Source organism: Aquarana catesbeiana, linkage group LG01, assembly GCF_042186555.1.
Source record: "Aquarana catesbeiana isolate 2022-GZ linkage group LG01, ASM4218655v1, whole genome shotgun sequence".
NCBI lineage: Eukaryota > Metazoa > Chordata > Amphibia > Anura > Ranidae > Aquarana > Aquarana catesbeiana.
The window spans coordinates 372,909,727-372,936,034 of NC_133324.1; the positions used below are offsets into that span (position 1 = coordinate 372,909,727).

At 40.9% G+C, this 26,308-nt stretch overlaps 1 protein-coding gene across 4 annotated transcripts in view; it reads right to left on the minus strand.

The window, feature by feature from the left end:
- Positions 1–26,308, minus strand: part of NAA35 (N-alpha-acetyltransferase 35, NatC auxiliary subunit) — a 70,206-nt gene that overhangs the window by 26,497 nt on the left and 17,401 nt on the right. For all 4 annotated transcript variants that reach the window (XM_073633494.1, XM_073633483.1, XM_073633505.1 and 1 more), the window contains exons 10-17: positions 25,958–26,041; positions 25,740–25,854; positions 21,681–21,859; positions 16,795–16,854; positions 15,868–15,974; positions 15,729–15,795; positions 14,829–14,927; positions 7,313–7,491 (exon numbers count right to left, since the gene is read on the minus strand). In XM_073633494.1, the coding sequence (XP_073489595.1) occupies positions 7,313–7,491; positions 14,829–14,927; positions 15,729–15,795; positions 15,868–15,974; positions 16,795–16,854; positions 21,681–21,859; positions 25,740–25,854; positions 25,958–26,041 (890 nt within the window). The remainder of the gene's footprint in view (positions 1–7,312; positions 7,492–14,828; positions 14,928–15,728; positions 15,796–15,867; positions 15,975–16,794; positions 16,855–21,680; positions 21,860–25,739; positions 25,855–25,957; positions 26,042–26,308) is intronic.

Below are 26,308 nucleotides of genomic sequence, written 5' to 3' on the forward strand. Positions count from 1 at the left end.
TAAACAATGGGCTGTATTCTAGATCAGTAAAAAAGCTGTACTGAGCTTTTTCAGGCTGCAGTGTGCAAGACACCTTATAGGCTTGTACCTTCAGGTGATTGGACACTAGCAAGCTTTCAAGGACATGCCCGCTGGGTGCCCCTATAACCCTAACCCACTTTGCGAGTCCTCCATTTTATACAAGCAATGCAGTGTAATCAAGAAATGGAAGGGAGAGTGGCCTGTATTCTGAACACCAAGGTATGGAATCTACAGGCAAGTCAAAATGTTTCCCATCTTCTCTTAATCGTACAGTACACAGGCAAACTATTCATAGACCCTGGGACATCCCCAAGCAATGAATGAGAAGGTTGTGCAACAACTAGGCAAACAGAACTGTGCCATCAGGCCCAATAACAAGGGTTAAGAGACCCAACTTCAGAGTGCTGTTGCAAGGACTTCGCAACCGAAAGCTGCATCCGTATAGGACTTGATGTACACCTGATCAAACTTTGAAAAGGCCTGAACAAAGGACCAGGCAACGGCCTTAGAAAACTGGGCTACAGAGGCCTGGTGCCAGAAAGCCCAGGAAATGCCCACCTATCTGGTAGAATGAGTACATAGGAGCACCAGAGTTTTGTCCTTTAGAGTGTAAGCCCTGGTGATTAGTGTTCCCATCCATCAAACAATGGTGGATTTTGAGGTAGGGTCTTCTTTGCGAGGCCCTGAGAGGAGTACAAAAATTGAATGAGTCTTCCTGCTTGCAACCATTGCTTTAAAATGGTTGTAAACCTTAGACATTAAATATGATCAAAGCATATCCCTCTATATGGTGTGTACTTGTCTCAATAAAAATCACTAAGTGTAACTTATGTCTGCTGCTTCATTCCTCTATTAGCACGAGTCACTTCTGACAAGTTTTCCTGACACCAAGAAAAAAAATAAAAAAAGGTGACAGGGGTGGGACCTCCAACTGACTGGCAGCCTCAGCTCTGTTCCTGTGTGTTGAGTGAAGGGGGGAGTTACTCTTCCCTCCGATCAGCTCTCAGACCTCTCCTTACAGAGGTCTGCAGAGTGTAACTTCAGCTCTCTGCCCCCTTTTTTCTGAACGCTCAGCCAAGCTTAGATATTTAGGACTTTGAACGGATGTAAAGAGAAGACTGCAGAGAGATACAACTTTTGTAGGAGGATTGGTTAGCTTTGTGCATCACCTGAGGCCAGTCACGTCACTGGGTATATGGAAGGGTTTACAAATACTTTAAGGTGAACTTTAATGGCTCCTACTACATCCAGGCAATGAAGAAAGATTTCCTTTTGATGCTTTGGAGCAGGGCATAAGGATGGTAAAGTTATGTCTCCATCGAGGTGGAAGTGTGATACCACTTTAAGAAAGTATGGCTATCTTTGATTGCTGTCATTGTGAAGATTGAGGAATGGCTCTCTACAAGAAAGGGCTGCTAACTCAGACATGTCTGACAGACCTGATAGCTACCAAAGAGGTCACTCTGCATGATAGGTCATCTAGGAGAACCTTCCTGATGGGTTAAAAGGGTGGTTTCTACAAGGCATAGTGAACCAAGTTGAGATCCAAATGCAGCATAAGCACAGGGTGCTGTAACAGAGGACTGATGCAAGATACAAGCAGTCCCCGAGTTACAAATATCCTACTTGCATACAATTCATGCTTACAAACCGAGGGAGACAATAGGAAGAGAGAGGAAATCTACCTCTAGGAAGGGAAATTCACTCCTGTAAGAGTTATCATGGAAAAAGGTGTCTATACTGAAGCTATCACTAATCCTTGTTTCCACAACTCAAAATTTTCAAAAATCAAAACGGTCACAGGGGCAGTAAGTGAGGTAAATTCTTCTGAACAGGGGCACAAACAGCAAAAACACACATTACAGGGGTGTTAACCCTTCCCTATGCTATCCAAAAAACATTAAAAAAAATTGTCTGGAGTTACACTTAAATTTTTTTACCTGTTTCAACTTGCATACAAATTCAAGTTAAAGTGCAGATGCCACCCAAAAGTGGAACTTCCGTTTATTTGTCTCCCCCCCACCCCTTGTCACATTTGGCACCCTTTGGGGAGGAGGTGGGGAGCGGATACCAGTCTTCGACAGGTATCCTGTCCCCGCTTCCAGGAGTCCGGGCCGTGGCGCATTACGTCACAGATTGGCTCCCTCCTCCCTCCCCCACTGGGCCAGTAGGACAGCGCAGCGGTGCCTCGCGCATGCGCAGTAGGGGCCTGGTGTGAAGCCATAATGCAACACTGCCGGGTTCCCGTACCTGCAATGGCGGCGGCAGCCGATGGAAACAGCTGCGGTGCCAACATCGCTGGACTCCAGGACAGGTAGGTGTCTAATTATTAAAAGTCAGCAGCTGTAGTATGTGTAGCTGCTGGCTTTTAAATTTTTGCAGGGGTGGGTGGGCCTCCTCTTTAGGAACAAACATACAGAACCTCTCTTTAGTAACCCAGGGACTGCCTGTACACCTAGGAGGCTAGGATGTCTACATCCGGGTCCCCCATGTCTGACATATCAAATTGAATATGTCTGAAGGGCCCATTCTCTCGGATCCAGGCAGTGGCAGTTTCCCAGTTGTCCACTCCTGGGGATGTGCACTGCAGATATTGCTGAACAGTAAGTTTCTGTCGAGGAGATGATCTAGCCTGCTTCCTTCAGGGCTGAAGGACTCCTAGTGTCCCATTGGTCGTCGATGTAGGCCACAATAGTGGCATAGTTTGACTACACCCTGATCGAATGTCCATGAAAAATAGGGTGACCAGTGTTGCAGAGCCATTTTTTTCACTCAGAGGTCCAAGATGTTGATGGGGAGCTTGGATTTCCACAAGAGATCATATTCCCTGGACTATGAGGGACTGGAACATTCCTTTCCAGCCTGAAAGACTAGCATCAGCCAATATCACTTTTGTGTGATAGGAAGAGAAGGATTTCTCCATTGTCAGGGCTGGACTGGAGATTCACCAAAATAAGGAATTTCTTACTCGGCTGGATAGGAGCATAAATAGGAGAGGAGTATGCTTGTTCCATTTCAACAAAAATGTTTTGTTGTTTACAAAGGAGGACTGGGAGGAGGCCTGTTCCTCCCATTTGCAGGTGTCTCCAGTCATTAACAATAAATTGATTCAACTGTATATCATACACCAGTTGCATCTCACGGTATGACTGCATGCTATACCTCGCAATGCCCACCTCCAATTGCGTGAGATGTAACACCACAAATGCCGATTTTATTCAGGCACTATCGGTGTGCCCTGTCATAGCTAGGTATTGGCAACAGATGACGGATCTTTTGTCCTCTGTTCTGTCAGTGCCGGTACTATGCACTTCTAGACTGCCTCTTAGGTATTTTAGATGAGGAACAGTGGCAGAGGTACCAACGGATTTTGCTAAAAGATGTTTCTGGCCAGGAAGACTATTGCACTTAAATGGATTCAACTCAGGCCCCCCATCTGTCCGAACATGGATTCAGATGGTAAATCAGGTTTTGCCTTTTTAAAAACTAGTGTATGAACATAAAGGTTGCCCAACAAAATATAAGATGTATGGTGTTCCTCCACTTACTATTTCCTGAACTTAAAGAGGAACTGCAGTCTGCTCAAATAATTTGTAAAAAAACATCTTTGCCATTCTGTAGCTTCCCTCCAACCACTTATATACACATACATATATACACACATATTATATATATATGAGACACACATGTACTATGGTGCTCATGTTGAGCATATTTACTGAATAGGTCTAATGTTTTGCACACTTGTCAAAAAAAAAACCCTCCCAGGAGAGACCCCCCCAGTCACTCACTGAGTAAGTGGAGAGAATGAGATGTGAGCAGAGCACTGCAGGGAAGGGGACCAACTGAGTGAGGGAAGGGTCCAGGCCTCCAGGGATTAGTGTGTGCAGAGCTGAGGCCACATACAGACTGAGCTAGCTAGGAGAGAGACAAGCTGACACACACTGAGCCTGAGGCCCGCATGTGGTTTACATATACTGTTAGAAGCCGTGCCAGCGCTGCTCAGCTCAGGAGTCAGGTCAGGCCTTCACAGTCAATCACCAGTCACCAAGCGCCGTTTGTTTCAGTCCACTCACTCCAACCACAGTGACCCGGGAAACTAACTTTTTTTTCCCCCAAAAATTGTGTTTGAAAAACCACTGGGCAAATACAGTGTTTCATAAAATATTGCAGCAATTGACATTTTATTCCCTAGGAGATAGAGATATATATATATATATATATATATATATATATATATATATATATATATATATATATATATATATATATATAGATAGAGATATATATATATATATATATATATATATATATATATATATATATATATATATATATATATATATATATAGAGATATATAGAGATATATATATATAGATAGAGATATATATATATAGATTTATATTTATATATTATGTTTGGGGGTTCCAAGTAATTTTCTAGCAAAAAATATTGACTTTAACTTAACCTCCCTGGCGGTATGATTATTTCGGATTTTAGGTGCTGAAAGCGGTACAATTATTTTGCATGGAAATTTGGCGTTTTATATTGTAGGTCTGTAAATCTTAACAATAACACACTTAAATCTGTCCAAACCAGAGTCTAGTAGATATCCCGGGTATGATAAAGTTTGAAACACAAAAACATAAATTATAATATAATAAATAAAAATAAATAATTAAAAAAAAAAAAATAGTAATAAAATAAATTTCCCCACAATTCACTATCGCTCAATTCTGCAAGTGTTCTAATTTACTATCGCTGTTTTCTAGCTGGTCTAAAGCCACTTTTGACGTAAAGGGACACTTTTTGGTTGCTATGGACAATCTCCAGTTTCCAGGCAGAAAGAACAGTATATATAATATAAAACTGCATACAGGGCATGGGCCAAAGCACTGGGGACAAAAGGGATGTGAAATCATTTCATACAGTACTGTAATCTGTAAGATTACAGTACTGTATGTGTTATGATTTTTACTTTTTTTGGAATTTGCCGCCAGGCTCCGCCCCCGTGCGTCGCGACGCTCGCAGGGAACGGAGCCTGGCAAGGAGAGGCTTCGGAGGAGGACGGAGCCCTCGGACACTGCGGGGGACATCGCAGGATCCTGGGGACAAGGTAAGTAAGGAGGCACCAGGATCCTGCGATGTAATCCCGAGTGTGGCTCGGGGTTACCGCTAATGGTCCTGCATTTTAACCCCGAGCCACACTCGGGAAAACCGCCAGGGAGGTTAAGAAACAAGTGTCAGAAAATGATTTAGACTAAGTGGTTAAACTTCCTGCAATTACACGTTGTTAAAAACTTGGCAGACTGCCTGGATTTTTTCTTTAGATGTTTTCTTTTGACAGCTGAGTGAGCAGATAAGTCTCTCCACTTGTTATATGAAAGAATCGGCAAACTCTGCAATAGAGATCGTCAGGGGGGTTGAATCGAGATTACAATTTTTTTTTAACAATTAATTGTGCAGCTCTACTGGGGAGGCAGATGAATCTATCAGGAGAAGGTCGTAAAGATAACCTGTGACCTGTATGCCCTGAGAAGGGCAAGAAGAGGTGCCAAGACCTTTGCGAATAATCTTGGAGCAGAGGATAGGCCAAAAGGCAGTGTGACAAACCGGAAATAACTGTCTGCCACTGCGAAGTGCAGAAAGCACTGATAAAAGGAGGATAAATGGGGACATGCATATAAGCATCTTGGATGTCTACAGATGCTAGGTATTCCTCTGGTATCAGAGAAGCAATGACCGACCTTGCGCATTCTATGTGACATTTTGGAATGTGAAGCCATTTGAGGGATTTTAAATCCAGAATAGGATGGCTGTCCCTGCTGGGCTTCGGTACTGTAAACCGGTGGAGTAAAAACCCTTGAACCCGTTGAGGTCCTGGCACAACTCCTCCCTGGCATGAGATGGTTCAGGTCATTGTGCAAATCTGACTGTCTTTGGGCAGATTTTGATTTGAGAGAAGAAAACTGAGGGGGTAGAGCTTTGAACTCTTTTGTAACAATCTGAAAGCATTGATTGAACCCACAGGTCTGGGGTGTCTGACTTAAAGAAGATTGTAAAAAAATTCCCCTCATTCTTAGGAGTTGCGGCCCAAGTCTTTCCCGAAAATGAAGGGCTGAACTTAGGTTTGGAAGTTGAAGCCTGGGTAGAGCAATTAGGTGCACTGAGTTTTGCAGAGATAGTGGCTCCTGAGGAGGGTTTTGAGATCTTCCGCTGTGGAAGCAAAACCTTTGCTGCTTTGACATTTTTAACGAATTGGTCAAGTGTCTCCATTAACAGACATGTTCCTTGAAAGGCCATACATGTAAAGGGTATTCAATCAGTGTCAGCTGTCCGGGCTAGTAGCCACAGGATTCTGCGCATGTGCATGCATGCTCAATTCGTCTTGACGCGTTCTAGTAAAAACACACAAAGAAGAGCAGAAGGCAATTGCTGTAAATACTCTGTTAAAGCACAATCCTGGAATACAGGATCATGTTGGTTGTTCAATGTCCTGGTTTAATCAGCTGCAGTTTGTCATACTGAAATTGCAGCGAGAGCTGGTTGCAGGGATGGGCCTGCAAGAGTAAAGAGCCTTTAAGGAGTGTCTCAAACCTTCCATCTGCACAATCTTTGGAGATAAGGGCCATCTTCAAAAGGAATAGTGAAATGTTCAAGACTGAGATGGCAGGATCAACTAAAGGAACATACCACTTTCTTAGCAAACTCTTTTTCCACTGGATAGAGTTGGGTAAAGAGTTTGGGAGGAAAGAAAATAGTCTGAGTGATCCAATTATCATACATTGCACATTATATCCATTTAATGAACAGGCAAGGTCTTAATATTCTGCTCCACCCTGATCAATGTACGATGCTATGGTGTTGTCTGACTATATCCGATGGCCGTACAAAGAGTTAGTCCAACACTGAAGGGACCGCAAAATCCACTGAAGCGCCAAGATCTTTATTGGGAGACACAATTTGTATGATAACCAAGTCCCTTCACTGTCAAAGTTCCAACCAAGCACTCTAAGTGGAGTTGAATGACAGTTAATTCCACATGGCCAGCCTCTCCTGCAGAGGTATCTTTTTATATTGTTGGAGCACTATATTATATATATATATAAAATATATACACACACATATATACATATACACTTTGTGTGCTGGTCACCAAGAACATCTAAAGTCATGGTCTGGGGTGCCATAAACTTATCTATAAGCATATCTATAAGCTTATCAAGAATGCAAGAGGAATTTCATATAATTACCTGGGATATATTGGAAAGAAAGTCCTCTGCAACTTACCAGTAGATGTAATAGTACTCATGCATGCTGTACAGTTCCAGTTCAAATCCACTGAGCAGGTACTGAATCATTATCCGCAAGTTATGATAGAGGATCCAGGTTCCCAAACATGCCAGATGTTGTCTCTGGGGCTCCTGCTTTAGCAGCATGCTGTGGAGAGCTGCATCTACCTTCTCCGCCTTATAAAATGTAAGTTATAGCATGGCATTACAAATGCTGCATGGGAAATGAATACTAACAAGTATTTATATAAAAAAAAAAAAAAAAAAAAAAAAAGTTTTATCATAACATTTTGTAGGACTTTGTCATAAACATTTTATTTTACTTTGCACATCAATGATATTCAATACTGCTAGCTTTCAGTTTTACCAGAAGCATACAACTCTACTTAAACCAGAGCATGTTGTTTACTATGCCTTTAAAATGTTATCTGGACCAGCTTAGTTTAAATGAATGCTTACTGTGGCAGAACGACTGGCCACTGTGGAAGCTGTAATACAGTGCAGCGTCTTGTGCTGCTTCTGCTGCATACAGTAAGCCATGCTGTCTGGCTGGCCCAGTAGCACACATATCCCCTCTGTGGCTGGAAGGAAAGTCTGTCATGTGACATTCCAGCCATTCAGGAAATGCCTAGTATTTGCCTCAAATACAAAGCGTTCTGTGATGTGCCAGAGATGAATGGATGATGTCACAAGATTCCCCCCCCCCCCCCCTGCAATTTGATGAAAGTACAAGGCTCTTCCTGAATGGCTGAGATGCCTCAAAACCGATTTATTCGTTCCGGTCACAGAAAGGAAGTGTGTAGGATTCAATTGTTCAACTGAGTTTTACAAACTGAAATCTTTAAGGTGGAGGGAATAAAACAAAAAATTTTATATATATATATATATATATATATATATATATATATATATATATATATATAAATAAAAACAGCACTCAGTCTTTTTGGGTATGAGTATGAGTCTATCAGCATGGCACATCTTGACAATATTTGCCCACTCTTTGCAAAAAACACTCCAAATTTGTCAGATTACAAGGACATCTCCTGTGCACAGCCTTCTTCGGATCACCCCATACATTTTCAATCGGATTCAGGTCTGGGCTCTGGCTGGGCCATTCCAAAACTTTAATCATCTGAGGAAGCCATTTCTTTGTTGATTTGGGATGTATGGTTTGGGGTCGTAGTCATGCTGAAAGATGAAGTTCCTCTTCATGTTCAGCTTTCTAGCAGAAGTCTTAAGGTTTAGTGCCAATATTAACTGGTATTTGAAACGGTTCATAATTCCCTCTACCTTGACTAAAGCTCCTGTTCCAGCTGAAGAAAAACAGCCCCAAAGCATGATGCTGCCACCACAATGTTCCATTGTGGGTATGGTGTTCTTTTGGTGATGTGCAGAGTTGTTTTTGTGCCAAACATCTTTTGGAATTATGGCCAAAAAGTTCAACCTTGGTTTCATCAGACACATAGCACATTTCCCCACATGCTTTTGGGAGACTTCAGGTGTCTTTTTGCAAAGTTTAGCCAGGCTTGGATGCTTTTCTTCGTAAGAAAAGGCTTCCATCTTGCCACTACCCATAGCTCAGACATGAAGAATACGGGAGATTGTCACATGTACCAAACAGCCAGTACTTGCCAGATATTCCTGCAGCTCCTTTAATGTTGCTGTAGGCCTCCTGGCAGCCTCAATGACCAGTTTTCTTCCCGTCCTTTCCATCAATTTTGGAGGGACGTCCAGTTATTGGTAATGTCACTGTTGTGCAATATTTTCTCCACTTGATGAGGACGGTCTTCACTGTGTTCCATAGTGTACCTAATGCCTTGGAAATTCTTTACTACCCTTCTCCTGACTGATACCTTTTAACAATGAGATCCCTCTGATGTTTTGGAAGCTCTCTGCGGACCATGGCTTTTGCTGTAGGATGCAACTAAGAAAATGTCAAGAAAGACTTACTGGAACAGCTGAACTTTATTTGGGGTTAATCAGAGACACTTTAAATGACGGCAGGTGTGTACTGACTCCTATTTAACATGAGTTTGAATGTGATTGCTTAATTCTGAACACAGCTACATCCTCAGTTATAAGAGCATGTGCACACTTATGCAACCACATTATTTTTAGTTTTTTATTTTTACTTTACACCCCCCCCCCTAAAAGATTTCAGTTTGTTTTTCAATTGAGTTGTACAGTTTATAGGTCATATTAAAAAGGTGGATAACCAGGGATTAAGTACAGCGCTACGCTGAAGGCAACGAACAGCAGCCAACACACCCGTAGACTCAGGATCAAAACTAACAATAAAATATAAAAGTGTGGCGCTAATTATTACATATCAAATGAATATACAGTGAGTATAGATCAGATATTACGGTATAAACCGAATAAATACGTGAATATATAAATTAGTAAATATATAGTGGCAATCAATATACATGTATTGAACAAAATATATGGAAAACGTGAAGTATAAAGTCCCAATATATGTGCAAACAAACAAAAAAAGTCTGTAATAATGGTGAAAAGATAATGATAGCCAGGTATCTCCTGAGCATGCAGGGGGATGGTTCAGAGCCGGCACCTTGGCATATGAATAGACCGTAGAGAAACCGGAAGTGCACAGAGGATTGATGTCGGTGTCAGGACCATCACCAGAAACCAGGGAGGCTTACCAGAAAATATGGCCTGAAATGGCATATGCCAAACAGGTCAAAAAAGCTTGAAGACCACCAGGTCTAGGCACATAATCTGGCCGGATGTCATCAAGAAGGGAGGGAAGAGGATCAGCACAACTTCCTCAGCAGTGGATGCACCATGAACCAGATAATTAGTATGGATAGCATGTGAGGGAAAAAAACTCACATAGCGTGATAACGTTTGAACTTGGATTTATTAAAAATAAAGAGAAAACAAACTCACATTTTTAGAAGATAAAAACAGCATGTAATCTTGTAGCGGTAGTTATGAGGGGTCCACCCGACATGTTTCAACTAAAAAAGTCATCATCTGGGGTGTGGACCCCCCCATACCACCGCTCTATATATAGATAAATGTTGGGTGATGACCCCCACTGGGAATGACCGAAACCGGAAGTGCTTCTGACAACTTCAATTTCCGGTTCAAGGGGTATAAATGTTCCCAAATCAAACAAAATATATGATCAAGCTATTTTTAATCAAAACAAATTAGATCCGTGAAAATATTGGTTTGATGTAAAAAAGATAGGGGACAGCAGAGTTAGAATGGCTTGGATTAGGGCCGGTATATGACCCGGAACCAAGCCTCACTCTCGATTTATCCAAGGCAAGTGGGCGGAAGCGTAGTGATGACACCACGCTCCGCCTCCTGAGACGAGCCACGCTGTCGCGCTGCGCGATGACGTCATACGCGGAACGCGGCAGCGTCGGCATGCGCTCCACGTCGGTCTCACCAAGCCTCTCTTTGGGGACGCTTGTAAGTGAATGGGGAACGGTCATAACTCCCCCGGAGGTGGAGCTTTACTAGGATACAGGACCGGAAACGCCACCAAAGTGTCAGCAAAGGCGGCCACATACAGAAAAAAGTGTATGATAAGTGAATAAAGGCTGAATAATTTGAAAATAAAAAATTAGAAATGTTTCCGAAGAAATCAATGGAGTATAAATATAAGTATGTTGGAAACCGGGACGTGTTTAACATAAATGAATATGAAAGTAGAATCTACCGGACATCACCAGTAGGGGGCACCAAACAATTCAGAGCATACTTAGATACATATATAAGATAAAATAGTAGGGGAATATAGTAACCAAGGAAACATAATGTAGTATATTGGATCGTACATATTCCTTTGTAGAAAAATTATTTTAAATTTACAAAATACAACTTAAAATGTTTAAAAAAAGTTTAAAAAAATATTTAATAATATTAAAAATATTGAAAAAGAGAGAACAGAAATACAAGCATGGCTATGCTTGGTTGATGAAAGAGTTGATGTCCCATTCAACGTTAATACCTTGCGGAAAATGGGACCCCAACTCGTATATCCAATATGTCTCCAAACGGGAGACGCCCCTAAGTGTCGACCCCCCCCGCCAAGGGGCCGTGTATTTGTCTATGATAAGAAACTGAGTACCCTCAGGGTTTCTATCATGACATTCCCTGTAATGCCTAGGGACCGTATGTTTGGTACTACCTGCTTTAATTAAATTAATATGTTCCGAGACGCGTACCGTAAAGGATCTAATAGTACGGCCGACATACTGTTTCCCGCAGGGGCAGGTTAACAAGTATACGATCCCTGTGGTTGCACATGTGCTAAATTGTTTTATTGCGTACGTGCGACCAGTTACGGTAGAGGAAAAATTGTGGCTGACCCTTCTCCCACAAGTGTTATGCTGGCAAACCAAACATCTTTTACAAGGGTGAAATCCCGTCCAATTATGAAAGAAAGATGGTTTCTTTGGTGGGTCAATGACGTTAGGGGCCAACTTGTTCCTAAGGGATGGAACGCCTCTAAAGACAACCTTGGGGGTCTCGGGTAATAGTGGTCCTAGTATTTTGTCTGTTCTGAGAACATCCCAATGGTGTTCAAAAATCCTTTTGATATGCTTGTGTTGCATAGAAAAGGACGTCAGAAATGACCATTTGAAATCATCATTGGGGTGTTTAGGTCTATCTTGTAGTAGTGTCTGACGATCCACCTTATAGGCATTTTCAATTTCCCTATTTAGATCGGGAAGATTGTAAAGGGATACAATCTTCCCGATCTAAATAGGGAAATTGAAAATGCCTATAAGGTGGATCGTCAGACACTACTACAAGATAGACCTAAACACCCCAATGATGATTTCAAATGGTCATTTCTGACGTCCTTTTCTATGCAACACAAGCATATCAAAAGGATTTTTGAACACCATTGGGATGTTCTCAGAACAGACAAAATACTAGGACCACTATTACCCGAGACCCCCAAGGTTGTCTTTAGAGGCGTTCCATCCCTTAGGAACAAGTTGGCCCCTAACGTCATTGACCCACCAAAGAAACCATCTTTCTTTCATAATTGGACGGGATTTCACCCTTGTAAAAGATGTTTGGTTTGCCAGCATAACACTTGTGGGAGAAGGGTCAGCCACAATTTTTCCTCTACCGTAACTGGTCGCACGTACGCAATAAAACAATTTAGCACATGTGCAACCACAGGGATCGTATACTTGTTAACCTGCCCCTGCGGGAAACAGTATGTCGGCCGTACTATTAGATCCTTTACGGTACGCGTCTCGGAACATATTAATTTAATTAAAGCAGGTAGTACCAAACATACGGTCCCTAGGCATTACAGGGAATGTCATGATAGAAACCCTGAGGGTACTCAGTTTCTTATCATAGACAAATACACGGCCCCTTGGCGGGGGGGGTCGACACTTAGGGGCGTCTCCCGTTTGGAGACATATTGGATATACGAGTTGGGGTCCCATTTTCCGCAAGGTATTAACGTTGAATGGGACATCAACTCTTTCATCAACCAAGCATAGCCATGCTTGTATTTCTGTTCTCTCTTTTTCAATATTTTTAATATTATTAAATATTTTTTTAAACTTTTTTTAAACATTTTAAGTTGTATTTTGTAAATTTAAAATAATTTTTCTACAAAGGAATATGTACGATCCAATATACTACATTATGTTTCCTTGGTTACTATATTCCCCTACTATTTTATCTTATATATGTATCTAAGTATGCTCTGAATTGTTTGGTGCCCCCTACTGGTGATGTCCGGTAGATTCTACTTTCATATCCATTTATGTTAAACACGTCCCGGTTTCCAACATACTTATATTTATACTCCATTGATTTCTTCGGAAACATTTCTAATTTTTTATTTTCAAATTATTCAGCCTTTATTCACTTATCATACACTTTTTTCTGTATGTGGCCGCCTTTGCTGACACTTTGGTGGCGTTTCCGGTCCTGTATCCTAGTAAAGCTCCACCTCCGGGGGAGTTATGACCGTTCCCCATTCACTTACAAGCGTCCCCAAAGAGAGGCTTGGTGAGACCGACGTGGAGCGCATGCCGACGCTGCCGCGTTCCGCGTATGACGTCATCGCGCAGCGCGACAGCGTGGCTCGTCTCAGGAGGCGGAGCGTGGTGTCATCACTACGCTTCCGCCCACTTGCCTTGGATAAATCGAGAGTGAGGCTTGGTTCCGGGTCATATACCGGCCCTAATCCAAGCCATTCTAACTCTGCTGTCCCCTATCTTTTTTACATCAAACCAATATTTTCACGGATCTAATTTGTTTTGATTAAAAATAGCTTGATCATATATTTTGTTTGATTTGGGAACATTTATACCCCTTGAACCGGAAATTGAAGTTGTCAGAAGCACTTCCGGTTTCGGTCATTCCCAGTGGGGGTCATCACCCAACATTTATCTATATATAGAGCGGTGGTATGGGGGGGTCCACACCCCAGATGATGACTTTTTTAGTTGAAACATGTCGGGTGGACCCCTCATAACTACCGCTACAAGATTACATGCTGTTTTTATCTTCTAAAAATGTGAGTTTGTTTTCTCTTTATTTTTAATAAATCCAAGTTCAAACGTTATCACGCTATGTGAGTTTTTTTCCCTCACATGCTATCCATACTAATTATCTGGTTCATGGTGCATCCACTGCTGAGGAAGTTGTGCTGATCCTCTTCCCTCCCTTCTTGATGACATCCGGCCAGATTATGTGCCTAGACCTGGTGGTCTTCAAGCTTTTTTGACCTGTTTGGCATATGCCATTTCAGGCCATATTTTCTGGTAAGCCTCCCTGGTTTCTGGTGATGGTCCTGACACCGACATCAATCCTCTGTGCACTTCCGGTTTCTCTACGGTCTATTCATATGCCAAGGTGCCGGCTCTGAACCATCCCCCTGCATGCTCAGGAGATACCTGGCTATCATTATCTTTTCACCATTATTACAGACTTTTTTTGTTTGTTTGCACATATATTGGGACTTTATACTTCACGTTTTCCATATATTTTGTTCAATACATGTATATTGATTGCCACTATATATTTACTAATTTATATATTCACGTATTTATTCGGTTTATACCGTAATATCTGATCTATACTCACTGTATATTCATTTGATATGTAATAATTAGCGCCACACTTTTATATTTCATATTAAAAAGGTGGAAAAAGTTGTGAAATGATTTATCTTGGTCTCATTTCTTTTACATCACAGAAACCTAACATTTTACAGGGGTGTGTAAACCTTTTATATCCACTGTACATGGTGAATTTGCTAGGTGGTGCCACTTGTTAATTTCTACAGCTAGCGTTAAAATTGACATATCCTGATACAAAAGCATTGTGGCAACGTGTAATCCTCCGAGGGGCACCATCATCTAAGAAAGGAGTCTTGGAATACTTTAAAAACCTTTTGTGTAATATGTACGCACCAAATAACAGCTTTTAGGGACATATTTTTTGACTAAATGACAGTCACATATTCTAGACATAAAATAAAGAGAAAATACCTCATCCTGTAACGTGGCAAAATCTTCAAGGATATGACCAAGTTTATCTCTCTGCCGAGCTCTGTTGTGCCCATGGATTTGAATTAGACTACAAAAAGGCTTAAAAAGACAAAAATGTGGCATGAATTTTTAATTTGATAATTCTCTTGTGTAACGCCTCCTCCCTTCCCCTAAAAAAGGTACATTAGGCAATATATCATAGTAGTTCTGATCTGGCCAATTATTTTGTCTCGAACTGACAGTGTTCCTGATATGTTTGGAGTTTCAGCTCAATAACTCCTGAGGAATTGTTAAAAGATCTGGGGTTTTTTTTGCTGTGTGAGACAACATGTACATGCAGCCAAGAACATTGTGGTGTGGGTTTACTAAAGGCAAATAGTCTTTGCATTTTGTACATGCAGTTGCACTCATTTTCCTCAGCTTAGTAAACATGGCAAAGCTTCACTTACCCAAGCATGTGCAAGGGAAAAGAAAAAAACAAAAAAAAAAAAAATGAAAAAAAAAAAAGCATTTTTGCATGCACATGATTGGATAATGGAAATTAGCAGACCCTTACCACATTTTCTAAGCTCTGGGGAAAAGGAGTGCAACTGCACTAGCAAAGTGCAGTTTCTTTGCCTTTAGTAAATTCACCCCCATGTTTACTGGAAAACACTAGGATGACCCATCTATCGGCCAGAATCTCAATTTTAAAAGTAGATGCTGACCTTGGATAATGCCTGAATGAAAGAGGTTGGCCTTCAAAGAGAAAGGCAACTGGGAATAATACATTCGTTTCAAACAAAACCCACAAATATTACTATTTACACTTTACAGCGCTCACATGTACTTATTATAGAAAAAAAAAAACTTGATGCTTGGTCAAGTTGCAAGAGGGAAAAAAAACCCCAATATACTCACCCGTACACAGTGCGTCACAAAAGAATCAATGTAGTCTTTTGCTTGATGATTGTTGTATAAACAGCACCTAGAACAAGGGAACATTAAGTAAAGCAGCTCCATCAAAGACAAACCAACCCACAAGGAAAAAGGTCCTTACTTAGAAGAAAGGACAGGGGGGCTCACAAAGGAGCGTAGTGCATCTTTTATCATATCTTGCATCAGATGCGTTCCAAACACCTTCTTGTTATCCACCAAGAATGTGGTCTGAAGTGAGAAGGGGAAAAAAAAAAAAAAAAAGACTGGTATTAATGCACAGACATTTGCTGAATAACCTCAGAACACACAAATCCACTTTAGGTTAGGTCTATGAAAAATGAATGTTGCCCATAGCAATCAGATTCTATAGACTACTCTTCTGAATCAGGTCTGCAGATGAAGAAAGTATCCGGTACAGTTGCAGCACTTCCACAAAATCAACTAACAGCTCAAGCAGAGGTCTTGAAAGTTACACAATATAAAATGAGAACCTCTGCAGATAAAAATGTGGGCGTCGTTCTTTATTGCTCCTAAAAGAATATATTCTAGCTTCAAGCAGTTGAGTATACCAAATAACTGCAGAATTGTGTTTCTATTATGTTTAGCAGTAGCCAACATGAAAACTGTAGTGTGGATTTTGTAACAGAGAAAATATGATATAATAGAATATTTTAATTATAGTACGGGTATATACACACACTATTTGTATAGTGTTCACAGGGACACATCTGCCGCTAAGGAAGACAGGGATAGCAGCTCAGGTGACACCTTTGAAGGGAACCTGTCAGGTTAGAACAGCTGTAGCTCCCAAAAAACAGTGTTAAAGTCTGACCAACTCCAGTAAAAAGCAGTGCTTTTCCCAGGGCAGCCATATTACTGTGGAGCTGCACTCAACTTTAAAATAAGCACCACATCTGAAAAACAATGCAATGGCAGCCACCAGCACTGGAAGGAAGACTTAGCTGCAACAAATAGCTCTTCTGACAGGCTCTCACTGAGGGGCGAGAGAGGCAATCATACACATGAATGTAACGGAACAAATATTTACCTGTAAGAGGGATCTTGAAAGAACACAAGGTGACTGTTCACTGAACTCACAGAAAAAGTCCTAGAAACCACATCAATTGTTAGTATGGCATCCCCAAATCATACGTACTGCACTTCAGATTATAAAGGAATTTCCTAACAGCCTATTTAAATAGTATAGAGTCCTAATGAACATGGCCATGAAGATGAGGAAAGAATTTAGTCTACTGCAGAACCTTGTAAGGGCAAACTTCAGCATCTGGTCACTTAGCTGCCTCCTGCTTCCCAATAGACACTAGGACAACACTTAAAGTGTTACTAAACCCACAACAGTAAAATCAGTCAGTATATGCAGTAAAGGATGCTGGTTATACTCACTGTGGAACCTAAGGGGTTAATCCTTTGCATTGTGTATAAAGGCTGTTTGAGCCCGTCTCTGATCCGCCTTCCACTGTCTCCAAAAAACAACATGATCGTTACAGAGCCAGGGGACAGGCCGCACATGCTCAGTTTGGTGTGTATTGCTAGAGTGTTTTTTTCTTGGGAGAGTGCATGTGGTCAGCTCAGGGCCAATCAGCACTGTCCAGACACAGGATCAGGGGAGAATGAAAACTCCTCCTACAAGCTGTACTAGGAACTGATAGAAGTAACAAGGCTGCTATATACTGCTGATGGGAAAAGGTATTTATCAGTTTATATTTACTAAAATATTTCCATGTTCTGTGGGAGACCAGATATAGCAGGGTGGATTTGATTTAAATCACTAGTAAAAAGGCTTGATTGAAATCAACTCAATTTGAATCATAATTTTTAAAGAGCAACTGTCATCTGTCCCACAGCGGCGGCTCCTCTGACCCGCTGTTGACTCACCGACAGTCTCATTCACTTTAATGGGATGGCTGGTGATGTGGCAGTGACACAACAAGGTGAGGGACGTGGCGGCAGCAGGTGAGTGGATGCCCGCTAACAGGTGCTGCCATGATGGATCTGATATGACAGGTGCTCTTTAAAATGTAAGGACTTATTCTTGCTGGTAGTTAGAATCTTTATAATTTGCAAATAAAATGAAGGTTTCCTATTTAGAATAATAGGCGGTCCAGTTAGTAAACATTCCTAAACTGGGTCTCTTTTACGGCCATTTTGCTCCATAAGGGAGGAATAAAGCACTTCAAGCTATGTGTAGAAAGATCACAAGGTTTATAAGCTGCTTAGAAAGTTTCACTTTCATGTTTTACTGCTTGCCCTTCCTCCTCACACTTAGAGCCAGATGCATTTTTCTTCAAACAATAATACAGTTTGGAGTGTACATAGATTTGCAAAACAATGGGATAAAGGAATATTCCATAGTTGCTGTAAAATTGTGGGAATGCATCAATGCAGTGCATTTCATTTCAGCTTGCAGAGCTTGGATTCATTGAAGGAGTTTACCAAAAATGTAAATATTGCAGAATATACAGCCTCATGCTACATAACTAAGCTCCATTTCATGCTGAATAAGCTAAATTATTAATGTATCTTAAATAGAAAATTATCTTTAGATTTTTACTCCAAAAGCATTTTATTAAGATAATTTTTTATTTTTTTTTTTACCCACTTCAGCCCCGGAAGATTTTACCCCCTTCCTGACCAGAGCACTTTTTGTGGTTCCACACTGCGTCGCTTTAACTGACAATTGCGCGACGTTCTACCCAAACAAAATTGACCTCTTTTTTTCCCACAAATAGAGCTTTCTTTTGGTGCCATTTGATCGCCTCTGCGGTTTTTCTTTTTGTGCTATAAACAAAACAATTTAAAAAAAAAAAAAGCAATATTTTTTTACTATTTGCTAGAATATCCCCCAAAAATATATTTAAAAAAAAAAACTATTTTTTTTCCTCAGTTTAGGCCGATACGTATTTCCTATACATACTGTGTTTATGGTAAAAAAAAAAAAAAAAAAAAAAGAAAAAAAAAAAAAAAAAAAAAAAAAAAAAAACACGCAATAAGCGTATATTGATTGGTTTGTGCAAAATTTATAGCGTCTACAAAATAGGGGATAGTTTTATGGCATTTTAATTTTGCGACATTATATCGGACATTTTTTACACTATTTTGGGACCATTTACATAGCGATCAGTGCTATTAAAATGCATCGATTACTGTGTAAATGACACTGGCAGTGAAGGGGTTAACCACTAGGGGGAGGTGAAGGGGTTAAGTGTGTCCTAGGGAGTGATTCTAACTGAGGGGGCTGAGCTTCAACACACAGGATAGCGATCACTGCTCTCGATGACAGAGACCAGTGATCTCTGTCTTGTCAATAGGCAGAACGGGGAAATGCTTTGTTTACAAAAGCATCTCCCCGTTCTTCCTCTCCATGACATGATTGCGGGCACCTGGCGGACATAGAGTCTGCGGGACCCACGGTCACTGAGTCCATGGAGGGCGCATGCTTAAAGCGGACGTACCTGTAAGCCCTTTTGCCTACTAGTGCCATTCTGCCAATGTAAATCGGCGTGTGCTGGTCGGCAAACGCTTAATCAAAATAAAAAAAATCCAATTTAAATTAAAAAGATTTTTTTTATTTTTTTTTTTAAATCAATTTTTATCCATCCTGATCTATAGTGAATGCAGGTTCTGGGTTTAGTAACACTTTAACTGATTTAAATTACTGCACTACACAATCGCCAGCATCCACAATTGCAGGCCTGGCCACACTAAGACAAAATCGGGAGGCAGCATTAGGAAAGACAAAAAAAAAGAAGGGGTAAAGACCATTCCCATCTATAGGCAACAATACAAGAGTACAGCCTATAAAAAAAAAAAAAAAAATTGTAAACAATCAGCGCAGTAATCCAATAATATACAATATAACCAAAATTGTGATTACTGCTAAAATATCAACCAGTGTTTTTCACTACACCTCCTTAGTCCTCATGCACACGGACGTTTTTACAGCTGCTTTTTTGAGCTTTTTTTTGCAGCTTAAAAAGGCCTGTCTATGTTAGTCTATGGCTTCATGCCCACCTAGGCGTTTTTGAGCTGCAAGTGGCATAGGCGTTTTTAAACTGTAAAAAAAACCCAGGACCAGTGGGTTCTGAGAGACGTTTTTCAGCTGTAAAAACGCTCAAAAACGTCATTCACCAATGTTTTTTAGCGTTTTTGATCCATTGAAAAAAAAAAAAAAAATTGAAAAAAAAAAACGCTCAAAAACGCTAACGCGGAAAAACGCTCAAAAACGCTAAAAAACGCTATTGCAAAAACGCTGAAAAAAGCTGAAAAAAGTTAAAAAAAAATCACTGCAAAGATACTGGCGTTTTCATAACGTTTTTTTAACAGCCTGTGTGCATGAGGGCTTATACATATACTGTACATTTGATGTAGCACAATCTAAACGAAACATTTAACCACTTCAATACCGGGCACTTACACCCCCTTCCTGCCCAAGCCAATTTTTAGCTTTCAGCGCTGTCGCACTTTGAATGACAATTGTGTGGTCATGCTACACTGCACCCAAATTTTCATCATTTTGTTCCCACAAATAGAGCTTTCTTTTGGTGGTATTTGATCACTTCTGGGGTTTTTATTTTTTGCGCAAATAAAAAAAGACTGAAAATTTAGGGGAAAAAAAATACGTTTTTCTTTGTTCCGGTTATAAAATTTTGTAAATAAGTACGTTTTCTCCTTCAATGATGGGCCCTGATGGGCACTGATAAGGCAGCACTGATGGGCACTCATAGGCAGCACTGATGGGTGGCATTGCTGGGCATCACTGATCTAGCAGGCATTTATGTCAGTCAGTGCCCATTTGTGGGCACTGATTGGCATATATTGGGCATGTTGTGGCATCCCTGGTGGTCATGGGGAATGTACCTGGCCATCAACATGTTGGGGGCATCCCTGGTGGTCCTGGCGGCATCCCTGGGGTGGTCCAGTGTGGGCATCCATGGGGAGGCTGCGCTGATAATCAGCGCAGACCTCCCCTGTCAGGAGAGCCGACGATCGGCTCTCCTCTACTCGCATCTGTCAGACGCGAGTGAGGAAAAGCCGATCCACGGCTCTTCCTGTTTACATCATAATCAACCGTGATTGGAGGCTCTTTACCGAGATCGGTGTAGACTTACAGGCCGCACCACCGATCGCCACAATGCGCAGCCCCACGGGCGCGCGGCAGCAGTTATCCTGCTGGATGTCATATGACACCCAGTCATGATAACTGAACCACCGCCCGGCCGCCATTCTGCTATAGGCCGGGTGGGAAGTTGTTAAAGACTGAATATTTAATATCACAAGTGTCCATAAAGTCCTCCACCAATATGTCATGCTCTTAATATTTCCTCTTGACGTCTAAGAAAACCCAACCAGGGGTCACATGCAATCACCATGTGCTCATATCACACGCTCACCTTCTTTTATCGACCCCAATAATATATTAAAGGTCATAACACCCTTTTTGCCCCACCAAGGGCTAATAGATCTCTGCTCTTCTTCCAAATGCCATGTTGAAAACTTAAAATAACATCAGTCATGGCCAATGCATCCACATCTCCACAGTGATATCTCACCAATGTGGCTCCTGCTCCTATACGTGTTATGCTCCTATTGTGAGCCTTTTCAGTGTGATATGAGCACATGGTGACTGCATGTGACACCTGGATGGGATTTTAGAAGAGGAAATATTAAGAGCACGGCACATCGGTGAAGGACTTTATGGACACTTGTGATCTTATTTGAAGACAGAATGTTTGATACTTTGCGTTTTATTGGTTTAGATTGTGCTACATCGAATGAAAATAATAATAATAATAATATAAAGAATAAAAATAAAAGCAGCATATAATCTGCATAGGTTCACATTTTCAACATTTATGTTTCGGTTCAGAAAATATAGGAAATTCTGAAATAAAAAAAACATTCATGAGAACTTACCAAAATACTGTGAAGGTTTGACAAATTGACAACTTCACACACAGTTTTTATCCGATCTATTAGTTTATAAAAATAAGTCACCATTTCTTCCTTTTTAATTATTTTTGCGTAGCGTGGAAATGTTGGTGGAAGTAAACGTTGGTTGACCAGAGGCTCAAATCCCATCATAATTGGATGATCTAAAAATTATAGCAGTTTGTTGGATTCAATATACAAAATGTATTAACTTGTATATAACTTATCTCAATTAAGCCTAAATTCCTAATTGTGAAAAAAAAAAAAAAAAAAAAAAAGGTATATATATTTTTTTCTCACAGGTGTGAAGAAATTCTGTAAAGTAGGAATGCTTTCAAATATATATTTTAATCAAAATACAACATGCCGAGTGAACAGAAGACGAATCTAAATAAAAATATTTGGGGTGACCACCCTTTGGCTTTAAACTAGCATCAGTTCTTCTAGGTACACTTGCACAACGTTTTTGAAGGAACTCGGCAGGTAGGTTGTTCCAAACATCTTGGAGGAGAACTAACCACAGATGCTCTGTGGCTGTAGGCTGCCTCAAATTCAGTGTCTCAAACTGGTGGCCCTCCAGCTGTCGCAAACGTCAAGTGCCATGAGGCCTTGCAAGACTGACAGTTACAAGCATGACTCCCTCAAGCAACAGCATGATGAGACTTGTAGTTCTGCAGTAGCTGAAGGGCCACTAGTTTGAGACCCCTGCTCAAATCCTTCTGCCTTTTCTTGTAATCCCAGGCAGACTATGATGTTGAGATCAGGGCTCTGTGGGGGCCAAACCATAACTTCCAGGACTCGTTCTGTACGACATTGGCTATATGTTGGAGGTCATTGTCCTGCTGCAGAATACATTTGGGGCCAATTACATCCCTCCCTGATACGGCATGATGGATAAGTATCTGCCTGTATTTCTCAGCATTGAGGAAAGCATTGATCAGGCAACACTGAGGACTGTAGAAGCAGTGCTTAGCCAAGTTTGGGGCTGCATTTCTACAAATGGAGGTGGGGATTTGGTCAGGATCAATGGTGTCCTCAGTGCTGAGAAATACAGGCAGATACTTAGCCATCATGCTATACCATCAGGGAGGCGGTGATTGGCCCCAAATATATTCTGCAGCAGAACAATGGCCCAAAACATACAGCCAATGTCAGAAGAACTATCTTCAGTATAAGGAAGAACAAGGAGTCCTGGAAGTGGTGTTTTGCCCCCACAAAGCCCTGATCTCAAACACTGAGTGTCTGGGATTCCATGAAGAGAGAAGAATTTGAGGCAGCCTACACACAGTAGATCTGTGGTTAGTTCTCCAAGATGTCTGTAACAACCTACACACAGTATGAGGAAGAATCTAGCTGCCATGGTGGACGATAAAAACACTTTGTATATGAAGCACAATGCGGTACACTAAACATTCCTATAAAATGAACAATATGCCAGTAAAAAAAAGTTATTAATAGTAAAGAGAAAGTTTTTCACTCCCATGTGGACCTGTCACCATATGCATAAACATCTAGTTGAGGTATAGATGCAGTGCCATACATAACTATTCCGGTCTTGTACGTAAAGCTGTGTAAACTGAACTGCAGTTTAACAAAATGTACTCATCGGTGAATATAGTACTGGTCTCCATTAAATGTAGGCAATAGGTTGAATCCAGGGAGCTAATTGTTTAGGAAGGCAGAAAAAAAAAAAAAACACACACTTGAAGCAAAAATAGCTGCCACTCAATATGTGAGAACTGTTCATTGTTTTACATGCTTTGAACTGCATGTAAACAACCACTACTAATTTTGTCAGTACATTATTCTGAGGTAAAGGTGGGGCACGATCCTCCACTGCATTAATAACCCAAATTCTGCCTAAATGAAAGGATATCTAACTGCTTACAAACAAAAAATAGAGCGCACACAAAGTGTAGTACAGTTAAAAGCTTTAATGTAAATATCAAATGCAAATTGGCCACTTACAAAATTGAAATAGAAAAAGCATGTACTTAACCTCCCAGCATGGACACCTCTCTGTGTTCACATTTGTAGTCCTGGATAGCAGTGCTGTCAGATGAGGGAATAGCTGCAGCTGAAGGACAGACCAGAACTCTGTACACAGGCAGTGTGTAGCAGAGGTGCTCTTGGATGAGGTCACATGTGGGCAAAGCAGTGGGTGTGGCTAAATGTTTCAAAGGACCACCTTTGTCAAGCCTGAGGTCCTTCAAAACACATAGCCACGCCATTGTTCTGGGGTGTTGTGCTGGGAGCGTTGAGTACAGGCATTTTCTATTTTAAATTTTTTAAGTGGCCAATTTGCATTTGAACATTAACGCTTTTAACTCTCTTATTGTGCACTCTTCTTGTTTGTATGTCATTTGTAGATTTCCCCAATCTTGTGAGGGGCAGCACCAAAGGCAGCAGAAGGTGTTTTATTACTCTTTATTCCAATGCCTGGACTAAGATTTGTGGTGTAATCAACTTATGGACATCAACTTGTTTTTCTGATGGACTTGAACTTTGTTTACATTCCAGTTCTCTCATTTACATTTTTATAGTTACAAATAATTTGAGTATGTGAAAAAGATTTTGCGTTTAATTTAACTGCTTATTCGCATTAGAAAAGCCTCTTACTGACAACTGTGTAATGCAACAGAATTATTTTAATGCCTGAGGCATTTGTAAAGCAGCTGATATGGTAGTAAGCAAATAAATAAGAACTCCACAAGCCGGGCCATCCTATTACTTCTATATTGAACGGTGTTGTAATTGTACTGTCCCCCGTTATATTGTAAAGAGCAGCGCAAACTGTTGGGGCTATATAAATCCTGCATAATAATAAAAATAGCTCTGGACTTAACTGAGAAAGAATATACATTTGACCATGCTGTGCAAATACATTGTAGTAAAAAATGTTTTGTACCTTCTGAGATATGCCTATAAGTCCTCAATATGCAAATAAGTTCCCCGGCAAACGCAACAACCAGAATAATTAGTTGTCAGCATATGAGTCATGACTTCACTCTGGGGAAATGAAGGAAGGGAGTTATGTGAATTCTGGCATCTCAGCATCTCTAGAATGTAGTTTTCCTATTGGTGTTGAGGATCATATGCTTGTTATACCCACAGCACCATCTAGTTAAAGCAGCTATTTTCGTCTCTAGGGAAGCAAGGGATGCCAGGTTTCATCTATTTCTGTATAACTCAGAGTGTTCGACCCCTTTCACACTGAGGCGGTTTTAAGGCATTTTAGCGCTAGAAATAGCACCTGCAAAAGCGCCTGAAAACTGCCTCCCATTCATTTCAGTGTGACTTATCACACTGGGGCAGTACGCTTGCGGGACATTAGGAAAAGTCCCGCAAGCAGCATCCTTGGGGCTGTTTGGGAGCGCTTTGAACCCCTTCTTTGGCTGCTAGCAGGGGTTAAAAACGCCCCACTCGCGGCCATAAAGCACCGTTAAAACGAGCGGTGTTTTAGCGCCAACGCAGGGGCGGCCCCAGTGTGAAAGTAACCTTCTACAGTGAAATTCACAAGAAACAGGGAAGCCACACATACATGCTGCACGCTTTAAGTTTTCAGCATCTCAGGAACTGTTTCAGCCATGTTGGATTTTGTTAAGGTGGTCAGTCTAGCTACACTGCTTCCTGGAGTATTACAAGGGTCTACCTAAACAAGCTGTTCAAATCAAGCAGCCCCTTATATCAAATAGTTTCAGATAAGTACTGGAAAATCAGACTGTAAAGTGCGTAGCCATCTTTACAAAGCAGCAGCTTCTGCGCTAAAGCTAAGCCCTTGGAACTGTATATTAATGATGCAGAGAAGAGAACATACTGTTCACTGTGGTCAATCTATAAAATTTCACATTAAACGTATTCTGCAAAATAAAAAAAATAGGGGTTGTGTTCTTTACATAGCGCTGTCACTTTGCACTAAATTGGCAAAATGGCAGACTCTCCTCAATTATATCATCCTTTAGAAATTACAAGTCATCCTCCAGAAGCAGGTATAGTTTAATTTGTTTAACTTGACAATTGCACATTTGACACAAGCATTCTCACCGCCTTTTGTGGTATCGTTCTGAGCTTGGATGCCAAGTGAAAGTGAGTTTTGAATAGCAGAGAGGAGGTCAGCAGCTTGGCTTATTAGCTTTGATGCTTCTACCACCGCACTTGTCTAGACAACAGGAAGGTAAAAAAAAAAAAAAAAAAAAAAAAAAAAAAAATGAATGTACACAATACTGCCACAGACCTAAAAACACAAAGATAAACCGGCTTACCTCTTTTTTGGTAAAAGCTATAAGGACAGTTAGTAGAATTCGGGTAAACTTTACTCTGCTAAATACTGCCAAGCATTGCTGGTGCTGGAAAAGCAAACACAAACAGAAGAATAAATTCTAATGGAAAAGCAAAACATTTGTACGCTTGTTTAAATATGTAGAATCAAGCACAGCATTCCAGGCAGAAGTAAAAAAGGAACTTTAAAGTATTAGGGTAGATTTTTTTTTTGGGGGGGGGGGGGGGGGGGGGGGAGTAAATACTTACCTGCTCTGTGCAGGTGCCTTACCTCTCCTTCTTGCAGTCTCCACCCAGTACAGTTCGCTCCTCCCTCAAGCATTTGACTAACAGCA